General features: G+C 41.4%; 1 protein-coding gene across 3 annotated transcripts in view; it reads left to right on the forward strand.

The window, feature by feature from the left end:
- Nucleotides 1-27,238, forward strand: part of SH3D19 (SH3 domain containing 19) — a 2,322,497-nt gene that overhangs the window by 1,061,033 nt on the left and 1,234,226 nt on the right. For all 3 annotated transcript variants that reach the window (XM_044062032.1, XM_044062033.1, XM_044062034.1), the window contains exon 3: nucleotides 26,640-26,680. In XM_044062032.1, coding sequence (XP_043917967.1) covers nucleotides 26,640-26,680 — 41 coding nt within the window. The remainder of the gene's footprint in view (nucleotides 1-26,639; nucleotides 26,681-27,238) is intronic.

Consider the following 27,238-nt stretch of genomic DNA (forward strand, 5'->3'; position numbering starts at 1 on the left):
CATGTTGTGCACCTCAGGTGCCCTGGTTGTGGTCTACCAGATTATTTTCCTCCCTCGGTAGGGGTGATCTGCCATTGGCTGATGACTCTGACTCTCACCCCACCCCATCCCCACTACAACCAGCTGTTCCAGTACCTACGTTACTAGGCGCTGCCGAGACAGTTAGGTTATAGTTTTTACTTTACCTTTCCATGCTAAGGAGCTGTTAGTTTTTTTTTCACTTTAAAAAAAAACTTTGTTGTTTAAAGAACTTTCTGGTCTGCAAATACTTTTCATTTGAGAGGAGAGATTAAAGTACTGTGCTTGCACCCATTTGTTCTGACAGTGTGTATGTGTATTACTAGGATATAGTCCGATTTGTGCCACTGATGTGACATGTCAAATTAACTTTTGCTTAACAAGTTCACTTCAGTGAAGTTGTAGCATATGTGGTGTACTTGATTTTTTTACACATTTAAATACTTGCCATACCAGGTTTTAGTTTATTAACCACCAAAGTCTGATTTGGCATAACTTATTCCTAACATATGTTTAGGAAGGGATTCACTTTATAATCTTGAAATACTGAAATATCGAATTTCAGTATCTCAAGACTACAAAAGCCAAAAAAAAAACCACCGACACCCCAAAAGTGCAAAATCCAAAATAGCAAACCTTAAACACACCACACAACACAACACATACAACATATGCATACATGTATGCATAGCTATAGAGTGCTTTGTGGTTGTCTTTAGAATCAGTGGCGATTTTGTTTTCTTAACTAGCTTTGGAGGATTTTATGCGGGATCTCAGCTTCTTACTGAGGCTGACCAGGGAGTTCCTCCTGTCATGGGATTTTACTCTTTTGCAATAGTTTCTTTCTTCTGTTGTAGAGTTTGTTTATGGCTGGGGACCACGAGATTGGCTTCCTTTTTTTGGAGGATAGCATCTTGGTTCTGTTAGGGATTGCATGATCCATGCACTCGTGTAAGTGCTTATAAAGTGCATTTATGTAGGATTCAACAGTCGTACCTCTGTTGTCCGTCTGCATGGGTGTCGTGAAGTTTGCCACTTCTGTCTTAAGAAGTGTGAAGTTGGCTTTGGAGAAATTTTTTATGGTAGTTTCCCTAATGGGGGCGGGATGTGGATGTCTGGGGTGATTAGCTTGTGGTCGGATCTGACCAATGAGGAATTGACCTCTGGTGTGGAATATCGGTCGCCCATGTTGGTAATGACCATGTCTAGGATATTGCTGCCCCTGGTGGGGGTGTGGATACATTGATCCAAGGCAAGGCATTGGAATTTATGAATTCCAGAAAACGTTGAGCAAAAGAGTTGGTACATGAGTAGTTTTTCCAGTTAATGGTGGGGTAGTTGAAATCACCCATTATTAGGGTTTTGGGTTGTACCCTAATATTTTCCAGTGTATCAAGAAATGAGTGGGAATCCTGGGACATGGTGGAGGATCTGAAGCAAGCTACAATTTGGATTGAGGTCTTGCCCAGAGTTAGTTGCACTTGAATAATCTCGGACACCAGAGAAGTACTGCCAGTCCAGCTATGTGGAATTTTGTAAATAATTATATGTCATTTGTGAATAGTAATATGATTCATATGCTTGTCCTACAAATGTAAGAGAACTGTATGTTATGCACTGAACTTCAAAAATTTAACCACCGTGTACCCTACTGGAAAAGAACATAAATGTATATAAACTATATAACTGTGCAAATGTATGTTTTAATAGTAGAAGCTGGAACTTAGAGTTAACTTGCAAAACTTCAAGACAATAAGTGAAAATTGTTTTACGATTCTGTTATCTCTCAGTTTCAGCTCAACGCAGACACAGTGTCTAGAGCTAGAGGTTTTCCTATTGTCTTGAAACAGAAATAATTACTAGATTTCAAATGTGAAAGTGTTTTTATTGCTCTGTGACTTCCTAGCAGCTGCACACTTCTGAAAGATATGTATTTTTGACATAGTGGTGTTCAATTCTAAGTATCTGTTTAGCCTGGAAACTGAAGTCTGGTGACAGAGTGATGTCATCTGAGACTGTCCTGCAATGTTGTTTTAAAATATTTCCTATGATTCTGAACTCTGTAGTTACTGTGTTGATTGAGTATTGTCTTTTTCTTTTATATATTTAAACCTTTTAATTGTGGCTGGTTTGTTTAGAGATATTTAAGGTCTGAGAATACTTGCATATGTATTTGTTGACACTGTACAGGCCACTCCTAAATAGCCTTGAAAGTCTTGGTCACACTTACCATTTGGATTAATAGTAACATTACACAGTAAGACTGGGCACCCTTTGGTAAGGGCCCTAAAAGTAGCTGATAAGTAGTGGCTGGTGGTACCTTGTAGTCTGGGCAGAAGGGGGCATAGCTAGTAATCCTGTGTCAGCCTTTCCCAGGTGTGTATGTTTGTATATAAATCAAATCTCAAAGTATGTGTGTGTGTCAGCTACTTGAGCGGGAACATGAAGCACTGGCTGGAGGTTTTGGCTTGGCCACTCAGCTGAGATTGCAACCCTATAGCTGTGCCCATGGGGGGAGTCTTATTGGGGATCTGGAGAAAGACAGAGAAACTAGTCCCCAGACTGGCTGTGATCTCTGCGTGCTCTTAAGGGAAATTGCACTGTACTGTGTATGTACTTGCCATCCTCCCAATGTGTACGTCTCTCACTGGTGGTAGTGGTGAGGATTGAGGCTCCTTGATTACTGGGCCAGTGCAGGAGCATCACAATCACATGTGGTACTTTATTATACAGTAATTTGCATATAGCATAGCCAAGCACATTATTTGACTTAGTCATGTTGTGCAGCGGGGTTTTCTGAATTGAACTCACCCTGCAAGTGGCCACTCACTGGGCAAATTCACTTCGTGAGATACAGCAAAGTTTTATGAATCTGGCCCAGCATTTTGAATTTAAATATTACAACCGGATAGTGTTTTTTGAACCACATGGCTTTCTTTTGCAAACTGCTTGCAATTTAGATGGTACACTTGATGGTCGTTTATCAACTATTTGAAAAGAAAATTAATCAGGAATGAAAGTACTTCTTGCTTGTCATACTGACAGTAGCTGCAATTAATAGCTGGCTGGTAAGAAGACTATAAAGTACGTTTCAGGAAGCTGATCCTGTAAGTGGATGTTTTGAGCAGTTGCTGTATTGTATTTCTTTACATATTTGTAGTTGCTGACTTAAATCCAAATGGACCTTGTCCAGACTATGTCCAGGAGCAGTGTCTGGTTAAGAGACTTGCTCAGAGTTACACAGACAAATTAAGGCTACTGGATCTATACACTGGACTACAAGACAAGGAGTAAGCACATTAACAGCTCAGTGTAGCCTGCTTGGCTGAACTTTCGTCCCTCCTGTGATATTGTCTCATAATAAATGTGCTTATTTTTTGCATCATTTTGTTACTCTCTGTTTTTAAACTTATATTTCTGTGAGGGAAAGCATCCCATAATCCTCACGAAAATGGAAGGAGGTTTGCTATTTGGATGCAAATATTAGGCTTAAGTGTCCAGATTTTTGACCAGCTGTATCTACTTTGTCCATATTTACAGTGGGTCTGCAGGTTGACAGGAATATCCTTCCCTGAAGATTAAACTTCAAAGGAAAACATTCTCCTATTTACTAAAAAACCTTGGTGATATTCCTGTTAACTTACAATACCCTCCTTTTCACCCGTTCAGAGTGACAAGCTCTTCATTTAAATAGTTCATAAAAATTGGAGCAATCTTCCCATAACCTTACTAAAATTACAGATGACAAGATATTTAGGAAAAAAAAATATGGAATACCTAGAAGAAACTTACACTTGGAGACACTCTTGCACGTGTTGCAAAAAAAAGAGTAAAATCCCATGATTGGAGGAACTCCCTGGTTAGCCTCAGTAAGAAGCTGAGATCCCTCATAAAATCCTCCAAAGCTAGTTACGAAAAAAAATCGCCACTGATTCTAAACACAACTACAAAGCATTCTGTAGCTATTTCAAGAATCTCAATGGCAACACTCAGATCTGCTCTGAGTTACAGCACAATGGCACTAAATATACAGAACCAACTGATATTGCCAACATCCTGGCAGATAGGTTCAGTGCTAACTTTACCCCCTCTCACCCCCTAAAGAGCCCATCTCTATATTGGAAGAATGCAAAGTTCCTGTAATCACGGCTGCACAGGTAAAAACCACACTCTCCAAAGCCAAGAACACAGCATTCATGGGACCTGACAACATCCCAGACTACGTTCTACACAAACTGCAGAATGAACTGGCACCCCACCTAAGCACCATGTTCAATCATAGCCTCACCTCAGGCTTTGTGCCCACTGAATGGTGCACAGCGATGGTTATCCCACTCCACAAAGGGGGAACCGCCATGGACTCCGGGAATTAGCCTGACAAGCCTGGTCTGCAAGGCCATGGAACGTATCATCATGGAACTTATAAACAAAATCTCCAAACTCCGGACCCCACCCAGTTTGGGTTTGTAAAAGGCAGATCATGTCTCCTAAACCTGATAGACTTCTTTGAAGCAGTCACCAAAGCCATAGACGAGGGTAAGATAGTTCACACAGCCTAGCTAGATCTCGCCAAGGCTTTCAACACCATCCCCCACTGTGGAATTATAGATAAACTCAGTAAACTAGGTATAAATCCCTATGTCACAAGATGGGTTGCCAACTGGCTCACTGACAGAACCCACACTGTGAAAGTAGCAGATTCCAAATCCGACTTCAGACCAATGACAAATGGAGTACCACAGGATTCAGTCCTGGGTCCTCTCTTGTTTGGTATCTACTTCTCTGAAGTACAGGCTAACACAGAAGGTCTTTGGCTAATGAAGCTCACAGATGACTGCAAACTAGGAGCCATAATCGAAACTCTTAACTATGTAGACATCCTACAAAAGGGCCTCATTGAGACAGATGCCTGGTGTCAAAGCCATGGCCTCAAGCTCAATGCCAAAAAGTGCACTGTCATCTCCTTTGGTAAAAACTCTGTACCCATGAACTACAACATAGGCGGTAGTCTACTTAACGCCAAAAGTGTGATGAGACCTTTGGTCTCTGGAGGTCTCTCCTTTGATAATCACATTGCCACCGTAGTCAGGAAATCCTATGTGGCACACCTCCTCAGAAAAGATTTCTCATCCAGGAAAAAAGTAATTTTTCCCCATGTACTGGTCATTCATTAGACCCATTATATAGTACAATGCCCCTTTTGGTATGTACCCCACAAGACCTCTACAACAACTGGAAACGCCGCAAAAATACCTCAAAGTGGATTACTGGCCTCAAACAGATGCCCTACACAGACCATCTCAAGTAACTTCAGCTTTACTCCGTTGCATATTGCCTACTCAGAGGGGATTTCTGCCTAACATACAAAGCTATGTCAAACCCAGAGCTGTTGGACATACTCCACTTAAAGAAATCCCAGTTCCTCTGAGCTACATGCTCTAGGGACCTAAACCTTGTCACTACAATAAACAGAACATGCTGGAAGGATAGATTCCTGTCCCAGAGACTTCCCATACTCTGCAACAAACTACCTGTCTATATCAAACCAAGCTCCTCATTAGCACTCTTCAAGAAAAACTTGATTGGATGGGAAATAGGAAATTCACCCTGGGGATCTCTTCTGTGTGTCACCTCGACAGGGGCACAGGAAAATAATTTTCTTGGGTGGTGAAAGCCCGCGTACCTTTTTGGCTAGGCTTATATAGGCCCTAGGGACAATAGCCTAGTACCTACCTATGAACAATGATAATGATTCAAAACAAGATGGCTGAATGATTCAGAAACGTTGAAGTTAGCTACCCAAATAACCTGCTACTGTGTGCCTCTATCACATTTTTTATTATGCCCTTTTCATGTCTCCAACTCCTGAGATATCAAAAGGAATAGGAATATGTACAGGAATAGACTGGAGCTCAAAAGAGAGTGCCAGGGTTGTTTACACATTGTTGGTGGGTTCAAATCTCACCTCACCCCCACACATACATAGTGTTGTGATCATGAAAGACATGTCATGTATATTTTTTGATCTGCAGTACCACTGCAGCAGTGCGGCGCCCTGGGGAGCCACAACTTCCTCACAGGAGTGCCGCGAACTGATAAGCTTAGCTGCAAAATAAACCACGAACAGATGTTCTTCGTGTTTCACTGTTGCAGTCATTACATTTGGGTAATCTGCTGGCAGGTTGCCCTCAGTCGGCCTGAATTCCAAAGTCTTGGGTCCTGCGTCGGTTGCTGTCGCCTCTTCCATGATGTCAGGTCTTCAGGGGTATAAAACAGGCAGCCAACGCCATTTTCTTAGTCTTTCTTGCTGCGTGGTGCCCAAAGCAGAAGCAGTTCGCAAGTGCCGGTCGGCCGACTCCTGAAATTTTCGAATTCAAGTTTCAGAACCGAAGTCTTCACTAAAGCTAAGTACCCCGTTGGGGAAACTTTTTCTTGCTCCATACCGATGTCAGTAAAAGTTAATAATTGCATTACTTGTGGGAAGCAAGTATCTCATAAGGATTTCCATTTATACTGTATTCTTTGCCTAGGGCCTGATCATAATGTGTCTATCTGTCGGTTTTGTGCTAGATTTAACCAACGTACTATTAAGCATCGGTATATCTTTGCCTCAAAATATTTTGGAAACAGATTTAACTATTCTCAAATGTCGTCAGATAGCAATCCGACTACCGGAGTACATAAAAAATGCAAAGAAAAGGACAGAGACAGACTGCCGAGGTCCAAAACTGACGACAAAGCTTCTCCTAAGCCAGTCGCCGGTACTCAGTGAGCCCCTGATACCACTACTTTCGAGTCGCAGGCCCCTACTGAGACCCATGTGGAGTCCGGCACGCTGCAAGATTCTCAAAGTATTGTACCTGCGGATGTCTCTCCCTCGGATGGGTCTGGAGCCACTGAGCAGGCACCGGCTTCTGAGGGTGTATTCAGGCCACAACATTTTTATATAAAACCAACGCCAGCTTCAAAATCAAAGACAAAAGCAACTTCTTAAGCTAAAAAACCGACGCATGAGCCACATGCACAGGCCTCTATGCCCAAAAAGCAGATGATCAAAATGGGTGAAGACCTAATTACCTTGATCAGGGGTTCCCAACCCCCTCCTGATAAGAGGCCTAGGCAAGACACTGATTATGAATCTTCAGATCAGGTTTCTATTTCTTCTGATTCCTCTTCTGATCAGGAATTGTCTATATCACCCTATGAGGATTCTGATGGAGGAATCTATCCCATCTGCATCTCCTCCTGAAGATTATTCCTTTGGAGAAACCTTGCATACTTTGAGGGAACATTTTCACTGGGAGAAACCTTGCATACTTTGAGGGAGCATTTTCACTGGGAGAGTCAAGATTTCTCAGAATAAAAAAGAGGCCCAGGGATTTCTTTCTACTCCCTCGGCATAGGCCTTTAGCCATACCTCCTGTTTTCGACATTGTGGATGATGTGTTTTCGGAGTCAAGCTTGACTCCAGACTCCTTACCTCCTGTTCCAAGCAAGCCAGCCAGATAATACAGGGTTCCTGACTCTCACAAATTTTTATTTAGAAACCCTGCTGCTGACCCCAAAACTATTTCACATGGTCCAAAAAGGTGTTAAGGCCTCAACAGCAAAAACTCCTACCCCTCTGACAGAGATTCCAGAGCACTGGATAGATGAGGAAAGAAGGTTTATACATCTGCAACCTTGGCAATTAGGGCCTTAAACTGCCAGTTTCATATGCTCAAGTATCAACAACATGTTATGGGATTACTGAAACAGAAAATGATGTTGATTTCTGAATGTGCAGAAAATAAAGAATTGCAGGAATTATTGCATGCAGCAGAGCAAGTTGGAAAGCATAGTTTGCAATGTGGTTTTGATTCCTTAGAGGCCTCCTGCAGGGCCGCAGTTACTGGATCTGTGATTAGGAAGCATGCCTGGCTAAAAGAGCAAAATATGCCTGATCTTGTTAAAGCTAAATTGCTGGATGCACCTTTACAGTATGAAACTCTGTTTGATGTTAAGGCAGAAGAGGTTTTAAAGAAAATGGAAGACAAAGCTAAGTTTATGCAAACTGTAAAAGACTTCTTACAAGTGCAGCCACCAAGATTCAGTAGACACTGGCCTACAAAAAATTGGTCCTTTCCTGTGTCCGACAGAGCTCAACGGGGCAACTCCAGGTGCCCTAAAGGTTCTAGAAAGCAGTCACAGGATTCTTACAGGTCAAAGCAATGGGGTGCTTCTACCTCCAAATCTGGAGGAAACAAAGCGCAACCCTCCAGTAAACAGTCTCAGTGACTTCCCTCTGCCATCACCAAGCACTTATCCTTTGGCAGCACCCTTAGGGGGAAAATTAGCACTTTATACTCAAAATTGACAGTTAATAGCCCAGGACAAGTGGGTGTTGAACATAGTATCTCAGGGATACAGATTCCACTTCCACACTCTGCCAATTGCAAATGGTTGGCCAGATCTGCCAAAAAAATCAATGGGCAGAGGCACAGAAACAAGTTACGTCCCTCATGGATATGAGGGGTATTCAGCCAGTACCAGAACAGGAAAAAGGACAAGGGTTTTATTCAAGACTGTTCTTGGTACCCAGAAAAGACAAGGCCTGGCACCCAAAACTGGATTTATCAATTTTGAACACATACCTGGACATTCTAAAATTCAAAATGCTAACTTTGCAGCAGCTTCTGCCCATGCGGGGCAAGAACGCTTGGCTGGTGACATTAGACTTGAGGCATACCTGCATATTCCAATAAGAGAATCATGCAGAAGATTCCTCCGTTTCAAGGTTGTCTTTATGCATTACCAATTCTCTGCACTGCCCTTTGGCTTATCTACTGCACACAGGGTCTTTACAAAGTGCCTGGCACTAGTAATTGCATTTTGCAGACAAAGAAGTATACAAATCTATCCTTACATGGACAACTGTCTCATTCAAGCAGAGAACAATGACTTTCTTCTTCAGCATCTGGCGTTTGTGAAAAGGCTTGTAACATGCCTAGGGTACACAATAAATGAAAAGAAATCACAACTTGTACCCTCTCAAAAGATAACATTCCTGGGTGCAAGCTTGAAAACAACTGCCCAGATGGCTTTCCTCATGCCAGACAAACAAAGGCAACTGACTACTTACTTCAAACTGATGGCAACAAAAACCCAGTTATCTGCAAGACAAACTCTGCAGGCTTTGGGGTTCATGGCATCCTGCATTCTACTGATTACATATGCAAGACTGCATATGAGGAAACTACAGTGGTACCTAAAAAATTTATGGAGTCAACATTGTCACAGTCTGGAAACAATGATTCCTCTCATTCCCTGCCTACAACAGGAGTTTATATGGTGGGCAAAGGCGTGTCACCAAAAGATGGGATGGGCTTTCACTCTACCCCCTGCCAGCCAATGCACTAACAGCCTTCAAGGACTTACTTCATCCAGGACAACTACTGATAAAGATGGACAACACCACGGTTATGTGGTACATAAACAAGCAGGGGGGCACGCACTCATACCCCCTTTGCAGACTAGCCATGGCACTTTGGGACACAGCCTTGACTTACCAAGTACATCTTCAAGCTCAATTCCTGCCAGGAAAGCAAAATACTCTGGCAGACGATTTAAGCAGAAACCTTATGGACCCTCACAAGTGGAAACTAGATCCACAAGTCTTCAGCATGATAACAAAGAAATGGGGGAGCCCGGACATAGACCTATTTGCCTCCCCTCGGAATTATCAACTGGAAAAATTCTGCACAAGGACTTATCACAGACAAGCATGGAAAGTGGATGCCCTATCCTTCAGTTGGAAAAACCTATCAGTTTATGCCTTTCCTCCTCTGCCTATTCTTCCCAAGGTCCTACTAAAAGTCAGACAAGAAAAACCAAAGATGATACTAATTGCCCCGGACTGGCCCCGCCAATACTGGTACCCAATCCTAAGGAATATGTCTCAAATCCCAGCTTGGTACTTGCCTCAAATACCTCACTTACTGTCCCAGCAAAACAATCAGATCCTGCACAATCAGCTCCAAACTCTGAACCTGGCAGCATGGCTGATCATGTAGTTATTCAAACGACACCTCTCAGTAAAGCTGTGATGGATGTCATTTTGGAAGCCAGAAGGCCTAGTACTAGAAAATCCTATGCTGATAAATGGAAGAGATTCTGTGCTTGGAACCAAGCACAAGGAACTGACACAGCAGAGCCAAATATTCCTCAGATTTTACAATACTTGACTGAGATGCTTGACAAAGGCCTATCTTTTTCATCAATAAAAATCCATGCCTCTGCCATCTCATCTCATTACAACACAGAGCCGCCAATCTTTTCTCATCCTTTACAAAAGCAGCATCTTAGAGGGGCCAAAAATTTAAGGCCTCCCAGAAGATCACCAATTGCTGCATGGGACCTCAATTATGTGTTGGAAAAGCTCACCCTGCCTCCATTTGAACCAGCTGCTACTGCAGATCTAAAGTTCTTATGGAAAACAGCTCTGCTCCTGGCAATTACTTCAGCAAGCAGAGTCTCAGAGCTACAGGCCCTCATGGCTATGGAGCCTTTTATCATATTTTACCCAGACAGGGTGTCCTTCAGGACCAATCCTTCATTTATGCCTAAGGTGGTTTCCAGTGTGGCTCTTAACCAAACTATTCATCTGCCAACTTTTTATTCAAATCCGCATAACAAGGGGGAGTGGATTCTGCATTCCTTGGACGTACACAGACAACTAAGATTCTACTTGAACAGGACTAAAGCTCTAATGAAAACTGAGCAGTTACTAATGACATTTGCTGCAGGATAAGAGGGAAAAGCTATTTCAAAGCAGACTATTTCAAAGTGGATAAGCCATTGCACTAGTTTCTGCTACTTACACCATGACATTAGGTCTCATTCCACCATGGCTGCAACTACATCAGCAGCTTTTCTCAGAGGGGTACCAACCAAAGACATTCTAGAGGCTGCTACTTGGAGTTCAGTTCACACTTTTACAAAGCATTATCATTTGCCTCTCTACTCTAAGTACAGGGCAGGCTTTGCCACTGCAGTTCTGCAGGGCCTTATAGCCGCCCCTAATGCAGTTTAGCTCCAGCCTCCCATCCATAGCTTTGGGATTCTACCCAAATGTAATGACTGCAACAGTGAAACACGAAGAACATAGTACAGTTGTGTACACTTACCACAAATGTATATGTTCGAGTGTATTTACTGTTACAGTCCAGGTTACCCGCCATCTCCCTTTTATTCTGGAGTTCCTCTTTCCTTCGCTGTCTTCAACAGCCTTTGTAGTGTATTTGCTTGTAGATGAAGATAACGTTTGTATTGTTGCATGTATATATAGCTTATATATATATTTGCTACCCATTTGTGGGGCACCTGACATTTGGAGCAAGAAAAATTAAAGAAAATGGCGTCGGCTGCCTGTTTTATACCCCTGACGACCTGACGTCATGGAAGAGGAGACAGCAACCGATGCAGGACCCAAGACTTTGGAATTCAGGCTGACTGAGGACAACCTGCCAGCAGATTATGCAAATGTAATGACTGCAACAGTGAATACACTCGAACATCTACATTTATGGTAAGTGTACACAAGTGTACTTTTGCAGTTTATTTTGCAGTTAAGCTTATTAGTTAGCGGCGAGTGTGAGTGAATGCAGGAATGAATGAAGAAGTGTGTGTGTGTGTGTGAATGCAGGTATGAATGAGGAATTGGCTGTGTGTGTGTGTGTGTCTGAGATCGGAAGAGTGAGAGGGATGTGTGAATGAATGCGTAAATGGGTGTGTGGCATGTGGGTGTGAGATCGGGAGAGTGAGAGTGATGTGTGAGTGAATGCAGGTTTTAATGAGGAAGTGTGTGTGTGTGTGTGTGTGTGTGTGTGTGTGTGTGTGTGTGTGTGTGTGTGTGTGTGTGTGTGTATGTGATTCACACCTCTCAGCTTTGCAGATTTTCACAGAATGTCCAGATTTGTGCCTCATATTTTTGGTGTGTTCCTCCTAAAATCTGTACTTTTCTGGCAAATAGTTGAGGATTGAAGTCATTATAAATAATGAGTAACATTTGAGTTTGACTCCACATCCTTCAGAGAATTCATACTAATGCAAAACCTATTATTCTATCAACTTTCTAAGTTTGTAAGAGCAATATTTAAAATCTGTCCCTAATTGCCCCCACATCATTTTAGGCTTTGTCCAAATTTTTTGCTCTAAAAACACAGTTTGGGAACCACTGTCTTAGACAGTACTTGCATATATTTGGTGATACTGTCCAGGCCACTCCAATAGTCTTGTTGCTCAGTCACACTTACTATTTGGATAACAGTAGCACTACACAGAGATATTGGTCAACCTTTGGGAAGGGCCTCATAGTAGCTTATATTAGAGGTTGGTGGCAGTCGATACTACCTTATAGTCTGGGCAGAAAGGGGGCAGAGCTGGAGAACTTGTGCCAGCTTTCCCCAAGAGTGTCTGTGTGTATATAAATCCAATCTTAAAGGGTGTGTGTGTGCATTCGCGCCAACTACTTGGGCAGGGACACGAAGCATGGATTGGACAGAGAGGCTGCTGGAGGATGTTCGTGTTTCACTGTTGCAGTCATTACACTTGGGTTATCCTGCTGGCAGGCTACCCGCAGTCGTCCTGAATTCCAAAGTCCTGGTCCGGCGTCGGTTTCTGTCGCCTCTTCCCTTAAGTCAGTGCGCCAGGGGTATATAAGATGCAGCTGACACCATTTTCTTCAGTCTTTCTTGCCGCGTGGTGCCTGAAGCAAATGGCCAACTCCTGAGATTTTCGAAATTGAATTTCAGATCCGAAGTCTTCAATAAAGCTAAGTACCCCGTTGGGGAAACTTTTTCTTGCTCCAGACCGATGTCAGTAAAAGTTAACAATTGTATTTCTTGTGGGAAGCAAATACCTCATAAGGATTTTCATTCTTACTGTATTCCTTGCCTAGGCCCTGACCACGACATTGCTAGTTGTCGGTTTTGTGCTAGATTTAACCAACGCACTATTAAGCGTCGGTACAATTTTGCTTTCCATTACTTTGGCCGAAGGTTTAACTATATAATGCCGTCGGAACAGCCGACGACCGGAGTTCATAAAAAGCGCAAGGAAAAAAAAAAGGACAGGCATCCGAGGTCCAAAACCGACGACTAAGCCTCTTCTAGGTCAGTCGTCGGTTCTCAGTGAGGCGCTTTCGCAACTACAGGCCGCCTTCAACTCCCATGTGGAGACAACTAGGCCTCTGGAAACTCAAGGTATTGGGCCTACAGAAACTACTCCCTCAGATGGTTCCGGAGCCGCTGAGCAGGCATCGGCTTCTGAGGGTGTTTTCAGACCTACACAGCTTTCTATTAAGACCACTTCAGCAACCAAAACAAAGTCTAAAACACCTTTAAAGACAAAGAAACAAGTACAGCATTCTCCTGGACAGTCATCCATGCCTAAGAAACAGATGCTTAAAATGGCCGAGGACCTAATTACTTTAATCAGGGGTTCCCATCCCCCTCCTGATAAAAGGCCTAGGCAAGACACTGACTATGATTCCTCTGATCAGGTTTCTATTTAATCTGATTCCTCTTCAGAACAGGGATATTCTCTTCCTCCCTATGAGAACTCTGATGCTGAAGAATCTATCCATTCAGCCTCTCCTCCTGAGGACTATTCTTTTGGGGAAACCCTGCACACCATGAGGGAGCATTTCCACTGGGAGAGCCAAGATTATTCAGAATCCAAGAAAAGGCTCCGAGACTTTTTTATTGCCTCAACACAAACCTCTTGCTATTCCTCCTGTGCTAGACATTGTAGATGATGTATTTTCTGAGTCCAGTCTGTCTCCTGATTCTTTACCCCCTGCACCAGTTAAGCCAGATAGGTACTACAGGGTTCCAGATTCACATATATTTCTTTATAAAAACCCTGCTGCTGACCCAGGAAACTATGTCTCAGGGTCCCAAATGGGTCAAGGCTTCCACTGCAAAAAACTCTGTTCCCTCTGATAGGGATTCTAGAGCACTGGGCAGACAGATGGGGGAAAAAAGTTTACACCTCTGCTACTTTAGCTGTAAGGGCTTTAAACTGCCAGTTTCACATGCTTAAATATCAGCAATACCTAATGTGTCTGCTAAAACAGAAAATGCTGACAAACTCTGAATGTCCTGAAAACAAGGAAATGCAGGATTTATTGCATGCAGCTGAACAAGTGGGAAAGCATACTTTGCAGTGTTGTTTTGATTCACTAGTGGCTTCTTGCAGGGCCGCAGTTACAGGCTCTGTCATTCGAAGGCATGCTTGGTTAAAGGAACAGAGTCTGCCTAACCATGTTAAAGCAAAATTATTGGATGCTCCATTACAGCATGATACTTTGTTTGGTGTTAAGGCAGAAGAGGTGTTAAAGAAAATGGGAGGATAAAGCAAAATCAATGCAGACAGTTAAGGATTTCTTACAGGTTCAGCCACCCAGATTTAGCAGGAACTGGCTTTCTAAGAATTGGTCCTTTCCAGTGTCAGACAGGCCACAAAGAGGCAGATACAGACATCCTAGAGGCAGATCTCAGCCCCAAGGCTCATACAGGCCTAAACAATGGGGTGCTTCTGCCTCCAAAAGCGGAGAAGACAAATCGCAACCATATAGGAAACAGTCCCAATGGCTTCCCACTGCCAATGCCAAGCACTTACCTTTTGGCAGCACCCTTAGGGGGAAAGCTAGCACTTTTCTCACAGAATTGACACATGATCACCCAGGACAAATGGGTACTGAATATTGTTTCTCAGGGCTACTGGTTCCACTTTCACACCCTCCCAAAGGCAAAAGGTATGCCAGATCTGCCATACAATCAATGGGCAGAGGCACAGAAGCAAATTTCATCTCTCATGAACATGAGGGCAATTCAAAGAGTACCACAGCAAGAGCAGGGGCAAGGATTTTACTCCAGACTTTTCTTGGTACCCAGAAAGGACAAAGCCTGGAGACCAATACTGGAACTGTCTATTCTGCAGCAACTTCTGCCCATGCTGGGTAAGAAGGCTTGGCTCGTAACTTTGGACCTCAAAGAGGCATACCTGCATGTCCCAATCGGACAATCTTGCAGAATATACCTCAGATTCATAGCTGGCTCAATGCATTACCAATTCTCTGCACTGCCCTTTGGCTTATCTACTGCGCCCAGGGACTTCAAAAAATGCCTGGCACCAGTAATTGCATTTTGCAGACAAAGACGAATTCAAATATATCCCTACTTGGACGACTGCCTTATTCAAGCAGAGAGCAAGGACATTCTACTAAAGTATCTGGAGTTTGTAAAAAGATTACTAATTTGCCTAGGGTACACAGTAAACAAAAAGAAATCAAAACTAGTGCCCTCTCAAGAGATAATATTCCTGGGTGCAAGCTTAAATACAACTGCCCAGATGGCTTATCTCACGCCAGACAAACAAAGGCAACTGACTCATTACTTCCAAATGATGGCAACAAAAACCCAGTTACCTGCAAGAAAAATTCTGTAGGCTTTGGGCTTCATAGCATCCTGCATTCTGCTAATTCCGTATGCAAGACTGCATATGAGGAAGCTACAATAGTATCTAAAAAGTGTTTGGACTCAACATTGCCACAGCCTGGAAACAATAAGTACCCTCATTCCCTGCCTGCAACAGGAGTTTCGATGGTGGGCACTGGCCTGTCACCACAACAAGGGACAGCCACTCACTTTACCCACAGCCAGGCAGACACTAACAACAGATGCATCGGATTATGCCTGTGGGGCACACATGGCAGGAAAATGTATTCAGGGCACATGACCCGCAAGCCAAATGCATCTTCATATCAATAAAAAAGAGATGCTAGCTGTACAGAATGCCCTGACAGCCTTCAAGGATCTACTCCATCCAGGACAACTATTGCTAAAGTCAGACAATACTACAGTCATGTGGCACATAAACAAGTAAGGGGGCACACATTCCTACCCCCTCTGCAGGCAAGCCATGACTTTGTGGAACACAGCATTGACCTATCAAGTGCATCTGCAAGCACAATTCCTGCCAGAAAAGACAAATACTCTGGCAGACGAACTAAGCAGAAACCTCATGAGTGGAAACTAGATCCACAAGTCTTCAGCATGATAACAAGGAAATGGGGATGCCCAGACATAGATCTATTTGCCTCCCCTCACAACTGCCAACTACAGTGATTCTGCACAAGGACTTATCACACACAAGCGTGGAAGGTGGATGCTCTATCATTCAGCTGGAAAACCCTGACAGTCCACTGCCTCTCCTCCCCAAGGTACTCCTAAAGGTCAGACAAGAGAAGCCAAAAGTTATTCTGATTACCCCAGACTGGCCACGCCAGCACTGGTACCCAATCCTAAAGAGCTTGTCTCAAGGCCCAGCCTGGACTTCACCTCAAATTCCTCATCTTATGACCCAACAAAACAATCAGATCCTGCACAGCCAACTCAGAACCTTAAATCTGGCTGCATGCTGAATAATATAACCACTCAGAACACACCTCTCTCTAAAGCAGTTATGGATGTCATTTTGGAAGCCAGGAGGCCCAGCACCAGAAAATCTTATGCAGAAAAATGGAAGAGATAGGAATTGACCCAGTTGTTCCAAATATTCCTCAGATTTTACAATACCTAACTGAGATGCTGGACAAAGGTCTATCCTTCTCATCAATTAAGATCCATGCCTCTGCCATTTCAGCTCATTACAATACGGAACCACCTATTTTTTTCACATCCACTGCTAAGGCAGTACCTCAGAGGGGCCAAAAACATAAGATCCCCAAGGAGAGCACCGATACTTACATGGGACCTCAATTTTGTCTTGGAAAAGCTCACACTGCCTCCTTTTGAGCCAGCCAATACAGCTGAGATAAAATTCTTATCATGGAAAACAGCTCTGCTCCTAGCAATAACTTCAGCAAGAAGAGTCTCAGAGTTACAGGCATTAATGGCAGTGGAACCTTTTATCATTTTCCATCCGGACAGGGTTTCTCTAAGGACAATCCCAACTTTTATGCCAAAGGTGGTATCCAGTGTGGCTCTTAATCAAACCATTCATTTGCCTACTTTTTATCCAAATCCCCAGAGTAAAGGGGAGAAACTTCTGCATTCTTTGGACGTACACAGGCAGCTACGCTTCTACTTGGACAAAACTAAAGCTTTCAGAAAGACTGAGCAACTTTTAGTGGCATATGTTGCATGATCACAAGGAAAGGCTATCTCAAAGCAGACTCTTTCAAAATGGATAGGATACTGCATTTGTTTCTGCTGTGCACAGCATGGCAAATCAGTGCTTAAGGGCATTAGGCCACATTCGACCAGGGCAGCAGCCACATCAGCAACCTTTCTCAGAGGAGTACCAACCAAGGAAATTTTGGAGGCTGCAACTTGGAGTTCAGTGCACACTTTTACCAAGCACTACCACTTACCTCTTTACTCTAAATCCAGAGCAGGCTTTGCCACTGCAGTTCTGCAGGGCCTCATAGCCTCTCCTAATTCTATTTAGACCCAACCGCCCAACCTCAGCTTTGGGATTCAACCCAAGTATAATGACTGCAACAGTGAAACACGATGAACATAGTACAGTTGTGTACCTACCATAAATGTAGATGTTCGAGTGTATTATGTATTTGCTTGTAGATTAAGGTATTGTTTATTTTAATGCATGCTTTTTAATAAGCAATGTTTTTAGCCTACCCTTTTGGGGGCACCTGACATCTGGGGCAAGAAAAACTGAAGAAAATGCCGTTGGCTGCATCTTATATACCACTGGTGCACTGACGTCAGGGAAGAGGCGACAGCAACCGATGCCGGACCAGGACTTTGGAATTCAGGCCGACTGCGGGTAGCCTGCCAGCAGGATAACCCAAGTGTAATGACTGCAACAGTGAATACACTCGAACATCTACATTTATGGTAGGTACACAACTGTACTTTTTAGCTTGATTACTAGGCTAAGATCTGCATCCTATAGCTGTACCACTGGGGAGTCTTATTGGGGATCTGGAGAGGAAGGGCGAAACCAGTCCCAAACTGACTGATCTCTGTGTGCTCTTAAGGGAAATTGTACTTTACTGTGTGTGTACTTGTTTTTCCCCCAATGTGCACACCCCTCACTGGTGCTAAAGGTGTGGATTGAGGCTCCTTGATTACTGTGCCAGTGCACAGGCGTCACACATATTACCACCTCCTGTACACTCAACCCTTAGCCATCAGAAGCCTGACTTTGGTCCAGACGTTAACTTATTTGCTAACTTTATATATAACTCCTCATATTGCCATACCGAGGTCCCTAAACTGGCTTTTTTTCTTTCATAAAACTGAATTTATTTTTTATTAAACTACACCTGTCATCAGTTTGTTTCCGTCCCTTTCTGCCTCACGTCATCATATGAGAGATACACAGTCATTAAGAACCTCAGATTTGCTGGTAACAAACTACAAAAGAAAACCAGACTGTAATTTTTCTGATGCACTGTTACGAAGTTCTGTTGAGCATAGCAGGAACCAACTACCCTCTACAATCAACTGCTGCAGCAGCAAAAGTATCCTCTGTAAGCTCTGTCTTCCCACTTTAACTCAGTTAAATACTCCTGTAAATAAAAGGCCTGATGAAACTATGTTTAGTCCTGCTGTCATCTTGTTTTATATAAACTTGATGTTAAGTCTGCCATCTAACCTGTCTTGCAGTTGCTCACAGTGTTGTGATAATCTGTTTTTTTTTCCTCATTTATGTAGATAAACATTCTGATATTTTCTGAACTTGTTATTGATGAAGCTTAGATCATCTCTGTGTCTGAAATGTTGCTGGCATGTGTTGTACTTAGCTTCTGCTTATGTATTCAAATAAAGAAAAAATAATGAATCCCCAACGTGGTAATCTGGTCTCATTGGTTGGGTAGCATATCAACCCTGCACCAAAGGTAATGTGTCAAAGCATACCACTGAATGACGTTCTGAATAGCTAGCTTTACTAGAATAAACTGGGACAGACTTGAGCTGACTCACTGTTTTTTGTATATGGTTATTTTTGGAACACAAAACTTTCTTTAATAAGAGGCACAAATCTGTATGGGAGCTAGTCAAAACCTAGCCAGTATATTGTAGGCCTCTTCTAGCTTAGAAAGCTGAGAAGACTGTAGCAGCCATAGAGGAGACTGGGCAATATATAGGAGTGTGTAGACGTAATATTTGAGTGGTCATATTACAAATGAAAGACTCAGTTCTGTCCTCCAAAATATTTTATGATTGTTAAAAAATAGCTGTCACTTTCATTACGTGCTGTGAGGGAAGTGATACAGTGTATAGTCATATGGTTAAAGTCCAGATAGCTGCTAACTGAGTGCCTTCTTTCAGCACTTTTGCCCCAGATTTTCACAGACTAGCCCATACTTCTTAACCACTCTGCTTGTGGTGGATTGTTTTGATTTGTGAAATAAAGGGACATAATTACATTTTTTATAAAAAAGCCAAAACCATGCATTTCTTAATTTTTTGTTTGCTGCAGGATACTTGTACAAATCCTGGCTCTGAAATTACTTCATTTCCTTTCACTTCTGTATAATGGGGGGGGGTAGCTGCACTTAGTTGGTATGTATCCTTGTCTACATTTAACTCTGAAGTGTACAGATTGATTGCATGTAGGGAAGTGTAGGTGAAAGACTGTATGTGCTGCTGATGGAAATGTAGAGCATTTGTTTCCTTACTGCAATTATGAATGGCATATTTGCTTGCCATTGTATAATGGCCCACATGATTACCTTAATGTTTTCTCTCCATCTTCGCTCTGACATTGAACCAGAAAAAAAGACTTTGGAACTTTTTGTAAGTGCCAGAATTTTTAGCTGTTCTTGATTTTTGCCTCTTATTTTTGGTCTATTCCTTGTAAAATGTGTTTTTTGGCAAATTGTTGTGGATTACAGTCATTAAATAATGAAAGATTTATGAGTTTCAGATTTCAAATCTTTCAGAAAATGCTTGTTAATGCAAACTCTATTACTCTAGCAACTTTTTAAGTACATAAGAGCAATGTTCAACATCTGTCCTTAATTTGGAGTCGAAGTTGAGATGACGGGGGGGTGGTTTGTTAATGGATTGTACTGTATGGTTCTAACAGCAGCAAGCTGAAAACATTTCTTTGCCATTGTTTGTTAATAATTTTATTGCAAGCAGATGTCTGAGGTGTACACAGTCAGTCATACAACTGTAATTGATGATCACATCTTTGTGTGTGTATACGCATTGCACACAGGAATTCAAGCTAATATTGACATAAAGTAAAGGTGCTGAAATGAAGGCCTAAAAGGGTAGATTTATACATTCATGACCCCATCCCCATGGATACGAATTTACACATACTCATATTTTGACCTCTCTGATCTTGAACCCTCTACTGTGATTTTAAATGTTGAGAGGTTGAAAGGTATGAACTTGCCTATTGCTATTTTTTCAGTTTATTGAATAAAATTTCATTACTTTTTGTTGATTGAAGGTGCTGTTTTGCAGAACTCAAAACCTCCCTTTTGAAATTGCAGCAGAAAATAAGTACGTATTTACTGAGAGGCACAGAGAGATCAGAGTTGATTATAATTAGCCTGGAGTGACTACAACTGTCATAATGGGATACAGCCCTGACCTTGGTCTGACTAACAGTCCAGGCACTGGTAAAGCTGACCAGGGGGGATGAGAGTGAGTGGTTATTGTCAAATCACTCACTCCGCTTTGTGAGGAACCTATTGCTACCTCACTGTTTTTAGCTGTCTGGTTCATTTCTCAGCCGTGTACTTACTATGCATCTTCCATATGTCTGCACATACTTTTTGTTGTTTGTTGACTTTCCTGTCGTATCAAAGACACCTGCCATTAGGTTAATTGTCAGTCTTCTAAATTGCCTGTAGGTGTGCTTGCAGTGTGTGTGTGAGTGTGTGTTTGTGTGTGTGAGAGATCAAACACACATGAACAGACACATTCTGTGATGGACTGTCACTATACCTAGGATTATCTATCTACCGTACTGTGTGCCAAGGTAGCCTCCAAACTCCCATGATCCTGAATTGGATAAAGTGGATATTGGAGAATGAAAAAAATATAAAAACATTTTCATAGCTTAAGAGCACAATATAAAGATCTTGGCAGAAGTTAAACAACACTTTAAAATATGTTTGATATACCATTGTAGACACATGGAGCATTCTTGACTGAAAGTGCTGTAGGTACTAAAACATGGAAAATTCTTAATTATACAATGACTCCCTATTACTATTCGAAAACATGCACATTGATTGGCCCAGCCCAACCAGCGTGCCCGTTGTAAATCCCACAGTATACCAAAGGAAAAAAGGTCCGGTCGCCCAGACTTTTTTCCGTTGGTATAAAGTTCCCCAAAACCTTTTTTTTTTTTTTACAATTAAAAAAAAAAGAGAGAGAGAAAACGGAGCAATGGAGACTTTCTTTTCTCCGTTGCTTCCATTTCAAAGCATTGATGTACTGAGTATGCGTGGGAACGCAAGTCCCATACGCATGCGCAGTACATCAAAGTGAAGAAGCAGTATACCACAACCGGCGGAAGAACAGTAATCTGTCGTTATACAAAGACATTATTTAAGGAAAGTATTTTTTTTCTTAAATAATGTCATTGTATAATAGCAATAACCGACTCCGTGGTTGTGGTATATTGAAGATTTACCCACAGTTGCCTTTGTTTAATCACTCTGGCTTCGCCCTCATGATTAAACCACACCAACCGTGGGTAAATCTTCAATATACCACACCACGTCGTCGGTTATTGCTTTAATATAAAATATATGGGGCACACTAAAGGTATTTGGAAAGAGATGTACATTGCTGGTTAATGCTCTGCTATTCCATTAAACATTTCTTGTCTTTCTCTCTTTCTGTCTCTGTCATTCTCTCAGCACAGTGTCATATATCACCATATGTAGCTGCTCCCTTTCTGCTTCATTTAGCGGATAACACAACTCCTACTCCCAGTGAGGAGGAGACTTTCTTTTCCAGGCAGTGTAGCCAATTGCTGTCAGCATGTTTCGGATTCAGTGAATGTCACATTAGCTGACTACTGGTATTGGCACTAGAATGGCAGTTGATCAGCTTTTTCTTTTGTAGAAAGATCTGTCCTTTTTATCTTTTCATGCTCAGAAGTGAGATGTGAGTAATTGCTCTGTCCTCCTTTCCCCTCCTCAATTCTGTCTGCTCATAATGCAGCATCATCTGAATTGTTTAATTGTGGCATTTGATGTCTCCATTACATGTTTTCCTTCTTCTGGATGATATTCATCCATTTCCCCTAGCATACAGAGTAACCCTTTGTGTGTTCAGCTCGTCCTTTATAACTTTATGACTAGTCCTGAAGGAATTAAGGCCTATTCATGACCTTTAACAAAGCACTGCATATGGAAAATTTAACTTCTGAGTTGGTAGTTACAAGAAAAGGCTAGGTAAGCCTTTGTTACTCTTCAAAGTGCATCTTTAAAATGGATTACATAAATTGGTCAAAAAATTCTGCCAGACCAAGACCAGGAAAACTTTAGTCATTATGTAATGTATTATTTCCTAAGAATAAAACAGCTGAACCAACAAAAAATACTGTATTCTTTCCATTAACAGTATGATATTTTATACTGTTGGTGTATTACAGGGCAGCCAACCACAATTACTGTGTCTAAATCTGGCACTTTAATGTCCAACACTGACCATTTTTTCTGCATTTTGCAGTGCACTGTTTGGATTAGTGACATATATATTATAGCATCCTTCAATTTACTAGGTTCATCTGTAATCTGTGTCCATGACAGGTGAAAATATCCCCAAATTAACTCTTTTATGCTTTATAGTTAACCATCATAAGGTTTCCCTTGGCTGAATAGTTTCATCTAGTAAAGTAAATTAAAAAGCCTTTATGAAAGAAAATGTCTTTCAAACAAAGGCAGAGCAGCTGAGGAAACAAAATGAAAATCTGCAGGTCTAGACAAAGTGAAGATATTTTGCATTTGTATGTAAAAAAAATACACTTTGACTGCTGTTTTTGTTTTTCATGTTTTTTGCAAACAATTGAAACTTTTAATTGTATCTTGACTGGCCCTTTTGAGCTGGTACATTCATGTCATGAAGTGATACCTGATGCATTGCTAGTAAAGGAGTGCTTCTCTGTGTGATTTGAGCTTTGATTTTTGTGTGTGTGTGTAGGAACAATGTCTGTGTAATGATACTACCAGACGCATGATGGTGATAGTTGTTTTATGTTATTAAAAGTACAAGGTAACGCACCAATGAAGACATATTGACATGTTTGTGGTAACAGTACAGAACCACAAATGTCACCTTTTTTCCTTTGTGTTTTGCTGTGAGTCATAATTATACAAGCACAGATTACTTTTATAATTTTGCAGTTCTTCAAAGGCTTATTTTGTAGGACGTTAATTTGTTATGTATTTTACTTCTCTTATTTACAAGATGTTCAGGTTATTTTAGTGTTCACCCCACTCAGCACCATAATTAACCCCCGTAATCCCACAGTCCTGACTCCTCCCAAGATCACTGTGTAATATAAGTCTTTGAAGCCCTATGAAGAATGCTTTATTGGAACCTCTAGTAAACCTCTTAAAAATTAGTCTTGCCATGGACTCTATCCGTGAAGCTTGGAGAAGAACTGTTGTCATGCCTCTAAAAAGGGGAACCAACCACAGACCCTGGTAACTAGTGATCCATTATCCTGACTAGCCTTCCTTGTAAAGCCATGGAGCATATCAGCTCTGACCTCATCAGTTTAATCCTTGATAATGTCATAACCCTAGATCCATATCAATTTGGATTTGTCAAGTGTAAGTCCTATCTTGTTAACCTCATAGATTTCTTTGAAAAGGTAACTGAAGTATTAGATGGTGGTTATGAGGTGCACATGTCATATCTGGATCTGGCTAAGGCCGTTGCTGCTGCTAGTGTCATCAGCAAACCCATATGTAGGGAGATAGATGGCAAACTGCTTATTGGATAGAACCCACGTTATGAAATTTGCAAGTGGCACCTGTAAAAGGAAAACTCTCTCAAGTGAAGTCCCTCAGGGCTCAGTTATGAGCCCCCTACTGTTTGACATTTATTTCTTAGATAGTCAAGCCAACATCTCAAGCTTCTGGTTATCTAAATTTGCAGGTGGTTGTAAACTAAGGATTATTATTCATATACCCACGAATATGCAAATATTCTAGGTAGAGCTAGACTGTGCAAATAACTGGTATAATGACAACAGCCTCAAACTGAATGCAGAAAAGTGTATGTGACCTACTTTGGTAAATAAAAGAAGTCCTTGTCATATCACATATATGGTACAATGCTAAACACAGATGCTGTTAGCAAAGGTTTTAATACCATTGTCGGTGACTCCTTATACTTTGATATTCACTTCTCTGCTGCTGTTAGAAGGTACTCTCTGTCATCCAGTTAAAAATCAAAGTCATGTCTAAAGAAGTCTTAATTCCACTTTATTCATCTGTCATCTTCCCCATCACTGAATACATTGCCTCCTTTGGTGCATATCTATCAAAACATTATCAAACAGTTTGGGAAACCATGGCGATTCCTAATGAAACAAATCACAGGTCTCAAGCCCTTTAGTAATTCAGACTGTTTAGCTGCCATTTCCTTTTTTTTATTGTCTCTTACAGACTTCTCTGTGGTGGTGTATGTTTAGCCTTTCATACCAAGGAAAACCCAACTCTCCTTGACTTTTTGTGTTTTCATAAAACAGATGATTTTCCTGAAACCCATACAAAAGACCTTAACCTGTACCAACAAAAAAATAAGGCCTGTTGGCATGAGTGATTCTTATCCTAGTTTATGTCCCATCCCTAGAATAAGCTACCTATGTGCATTAAACAATGTACACATATGTCACCATATAAGTCCAGCCTGGATAGTTGGATGGGCATCTTTAAATTTTCCCTGGGCCATTTCTGAGTTCCTTCTCAAAGGAGGAGGAAACTTCTGATACTCTAGATTATGGCTAGGCTATAAACAGCCTATAAACATATTGCCGAGTATCTGTCTATGAACCTGTGAACTTAAAACTTGACTTTTTTTTCATTGTTTTAGCTGATTTAAGATGTGAAAATGCAACAGTCTTCATGGATGTCTGTCTTTTGATTTTAGGATCTTGTGGCCAGCCAACTTTGCAGACTTGAGTAATTCATCTGTGCTGTTGGTAACTTACATTTGAGATTGCATAGTGGTTGTCAGAGGATTGACTGGGGTGGTAAAACTCAAATTAACTTGTGGTCTGCTGTCATTTCATTGCATGTGACAGAAGAGGAGAGTGCTTCTCCACATGGCTAACACCGTGTAGAAACTAGTTGCCTTGCCGCATGGTTTTGTGATGGGGCAGATGCGAAAGTCATGTTTCAGGATATGTGCAAAGATGCATGCATACCCCTATGATAGCACTAAACCAGGAGGAAAAGAGGTCATAGTTCCTTGATGGCAACTTCCCTTTTTCGAGACAGCTGTTAAGTAGTTTTTTCTTCCCCTCACCTACACAAATGTGATCGACGTTAGTGAATGGATTATGAAGTTAAAAGGACACTGTGGTTCTTATATTCTTGAGGTATAGATGTGGGGTAAATAACAACAAGATGTAAGCTTGAGAAAGAACTGAGATGAATGTCCAGGATGCAAACTGCTACCTTTATTACTAGACTGAGTAGACTCCTTCAACAAGAAAATTCTAGCAAGTATGAATTGTAGGGGAGCAGTCCCTAGGTTAAAAAAATAGAATTCTGAAGGTAGCATGTTGAAAAAAACATGCTTTGTGTATGTGTGTATGTATTTGTAGACATACACACATTCAACGCACACAGTTTACTTGGTTAAGTTCAAAAATGCATGTTAAAAACTGCAGCTGATGTTGTTGTTTATGAGACACACGCCTCATTTCTTTGAATGATAGTTTAAAAAAACAAATGGAAGCCCTCACATATATGGTGTAACATAAATCAAAACAGGTCATCATTTCTACAAAGGACTTGTGGATTTACTGAGGGAAATTTTACAGGCAGCTAGTTCATATTATTAGGAATGAATGTGGTCATATTTTTCTCAGGCATTTTCTTACATTCTGTTTACAGAGATTTAACTGTGTCTTGTTTCTTTATGTACGTGGAAGTCCTTAGGGCTCTAGAGCAAGAAACACAGCTAGCTAGTGGCTGGCATAATGCCAGCAGAGACCTAGGGTAGTTTGTAAATAAGGGCATCACATCTTATTGTTTGCAGTGCTGATGTCTCTCTCTGGACACGGGCAGTACATAGTTGCAAGAGGAATATCTGTGGCTCTAAAACTTGAGGGAAGTGTTTACATTAACTTTCTGCTGAATGACTAAAACATAGAATCTGTACAGATGGTTTTCATTAAGAAAGTTGGCTTCACCCCATACTTGTGTCTTAAGAAACATATTCTTGCAACTATTAAAAGTATCCCCCTCCAGAGCTGTTTCCTGTTTGCCTTCAAGTTAGAACAAATCAATGTGGATTTCCACCATTCTGTTGCGTTTATTCTATTGTGATTGTCTGATACTTCATAACACCATGTCTGTGCTGACTTGCTAAATGCTGTTTCTGCTTCTCTTTCAGTCAAGGCCGTCTGTCTTCCATTAGAGCTGCTATCAAACGAAGTAAGTCTTTGAATATTTTTCATCAGTTTTTTTTGTAAAACTTGTAAAGTAAATCGTCTTTCATGCTGAGGCTTGGCAAAGTCTGCTAATGCAATTCAGCAGTTAAGTACTTGTGATGACCATTTTACTTAGCAGTGAAGTGTAAAATTATTTACTGTGTTGTATTAGCTCATTTTTTTAAACTTTTTAAACTAGTTTCTTACAGTTATGTTTGGGAGTAACAGCAGCATGTTTAGCCGTCTATTGCAGTGTTTTAGTGAATATTTTATTACCCCTCCCCCTTCCTTTCTGAGCTTTGTACATTGGCTGAGAATGCCTCTTGGCACAGTAACATTTTGGATATTTAATATTTTTAACTTTGGGTGGGAGTTACAGATTATGAAGGAAAGGAAATCTTAGAAACTGACATCCTGGAAAAGTCATAACTGTCTCAGAAAGGTTAGTGGATAAGAATGAAACAAAATCATTAATTTTAAATATACAAATAAGCGTCCTTTATTAGTGCAAGATGAAACTGCATTTGAACACCTAAACAAAGATTTGTGCACTGTTGATCCA

The sequence above is a fragment of the Protopterus annectens genome, chromosome 2.part1 (assembly GCF_019279795.1).
Source record: "Protopterus annectens isolate FY-2018-M chromosome 2.part1, PAN1.0, whole genome shotgun sequence".
NCBI lineage: Eukaryota > Metazoa > Chordata > Ceratodontiformes > Protopteridae > Protopterus > Protopterus annectens.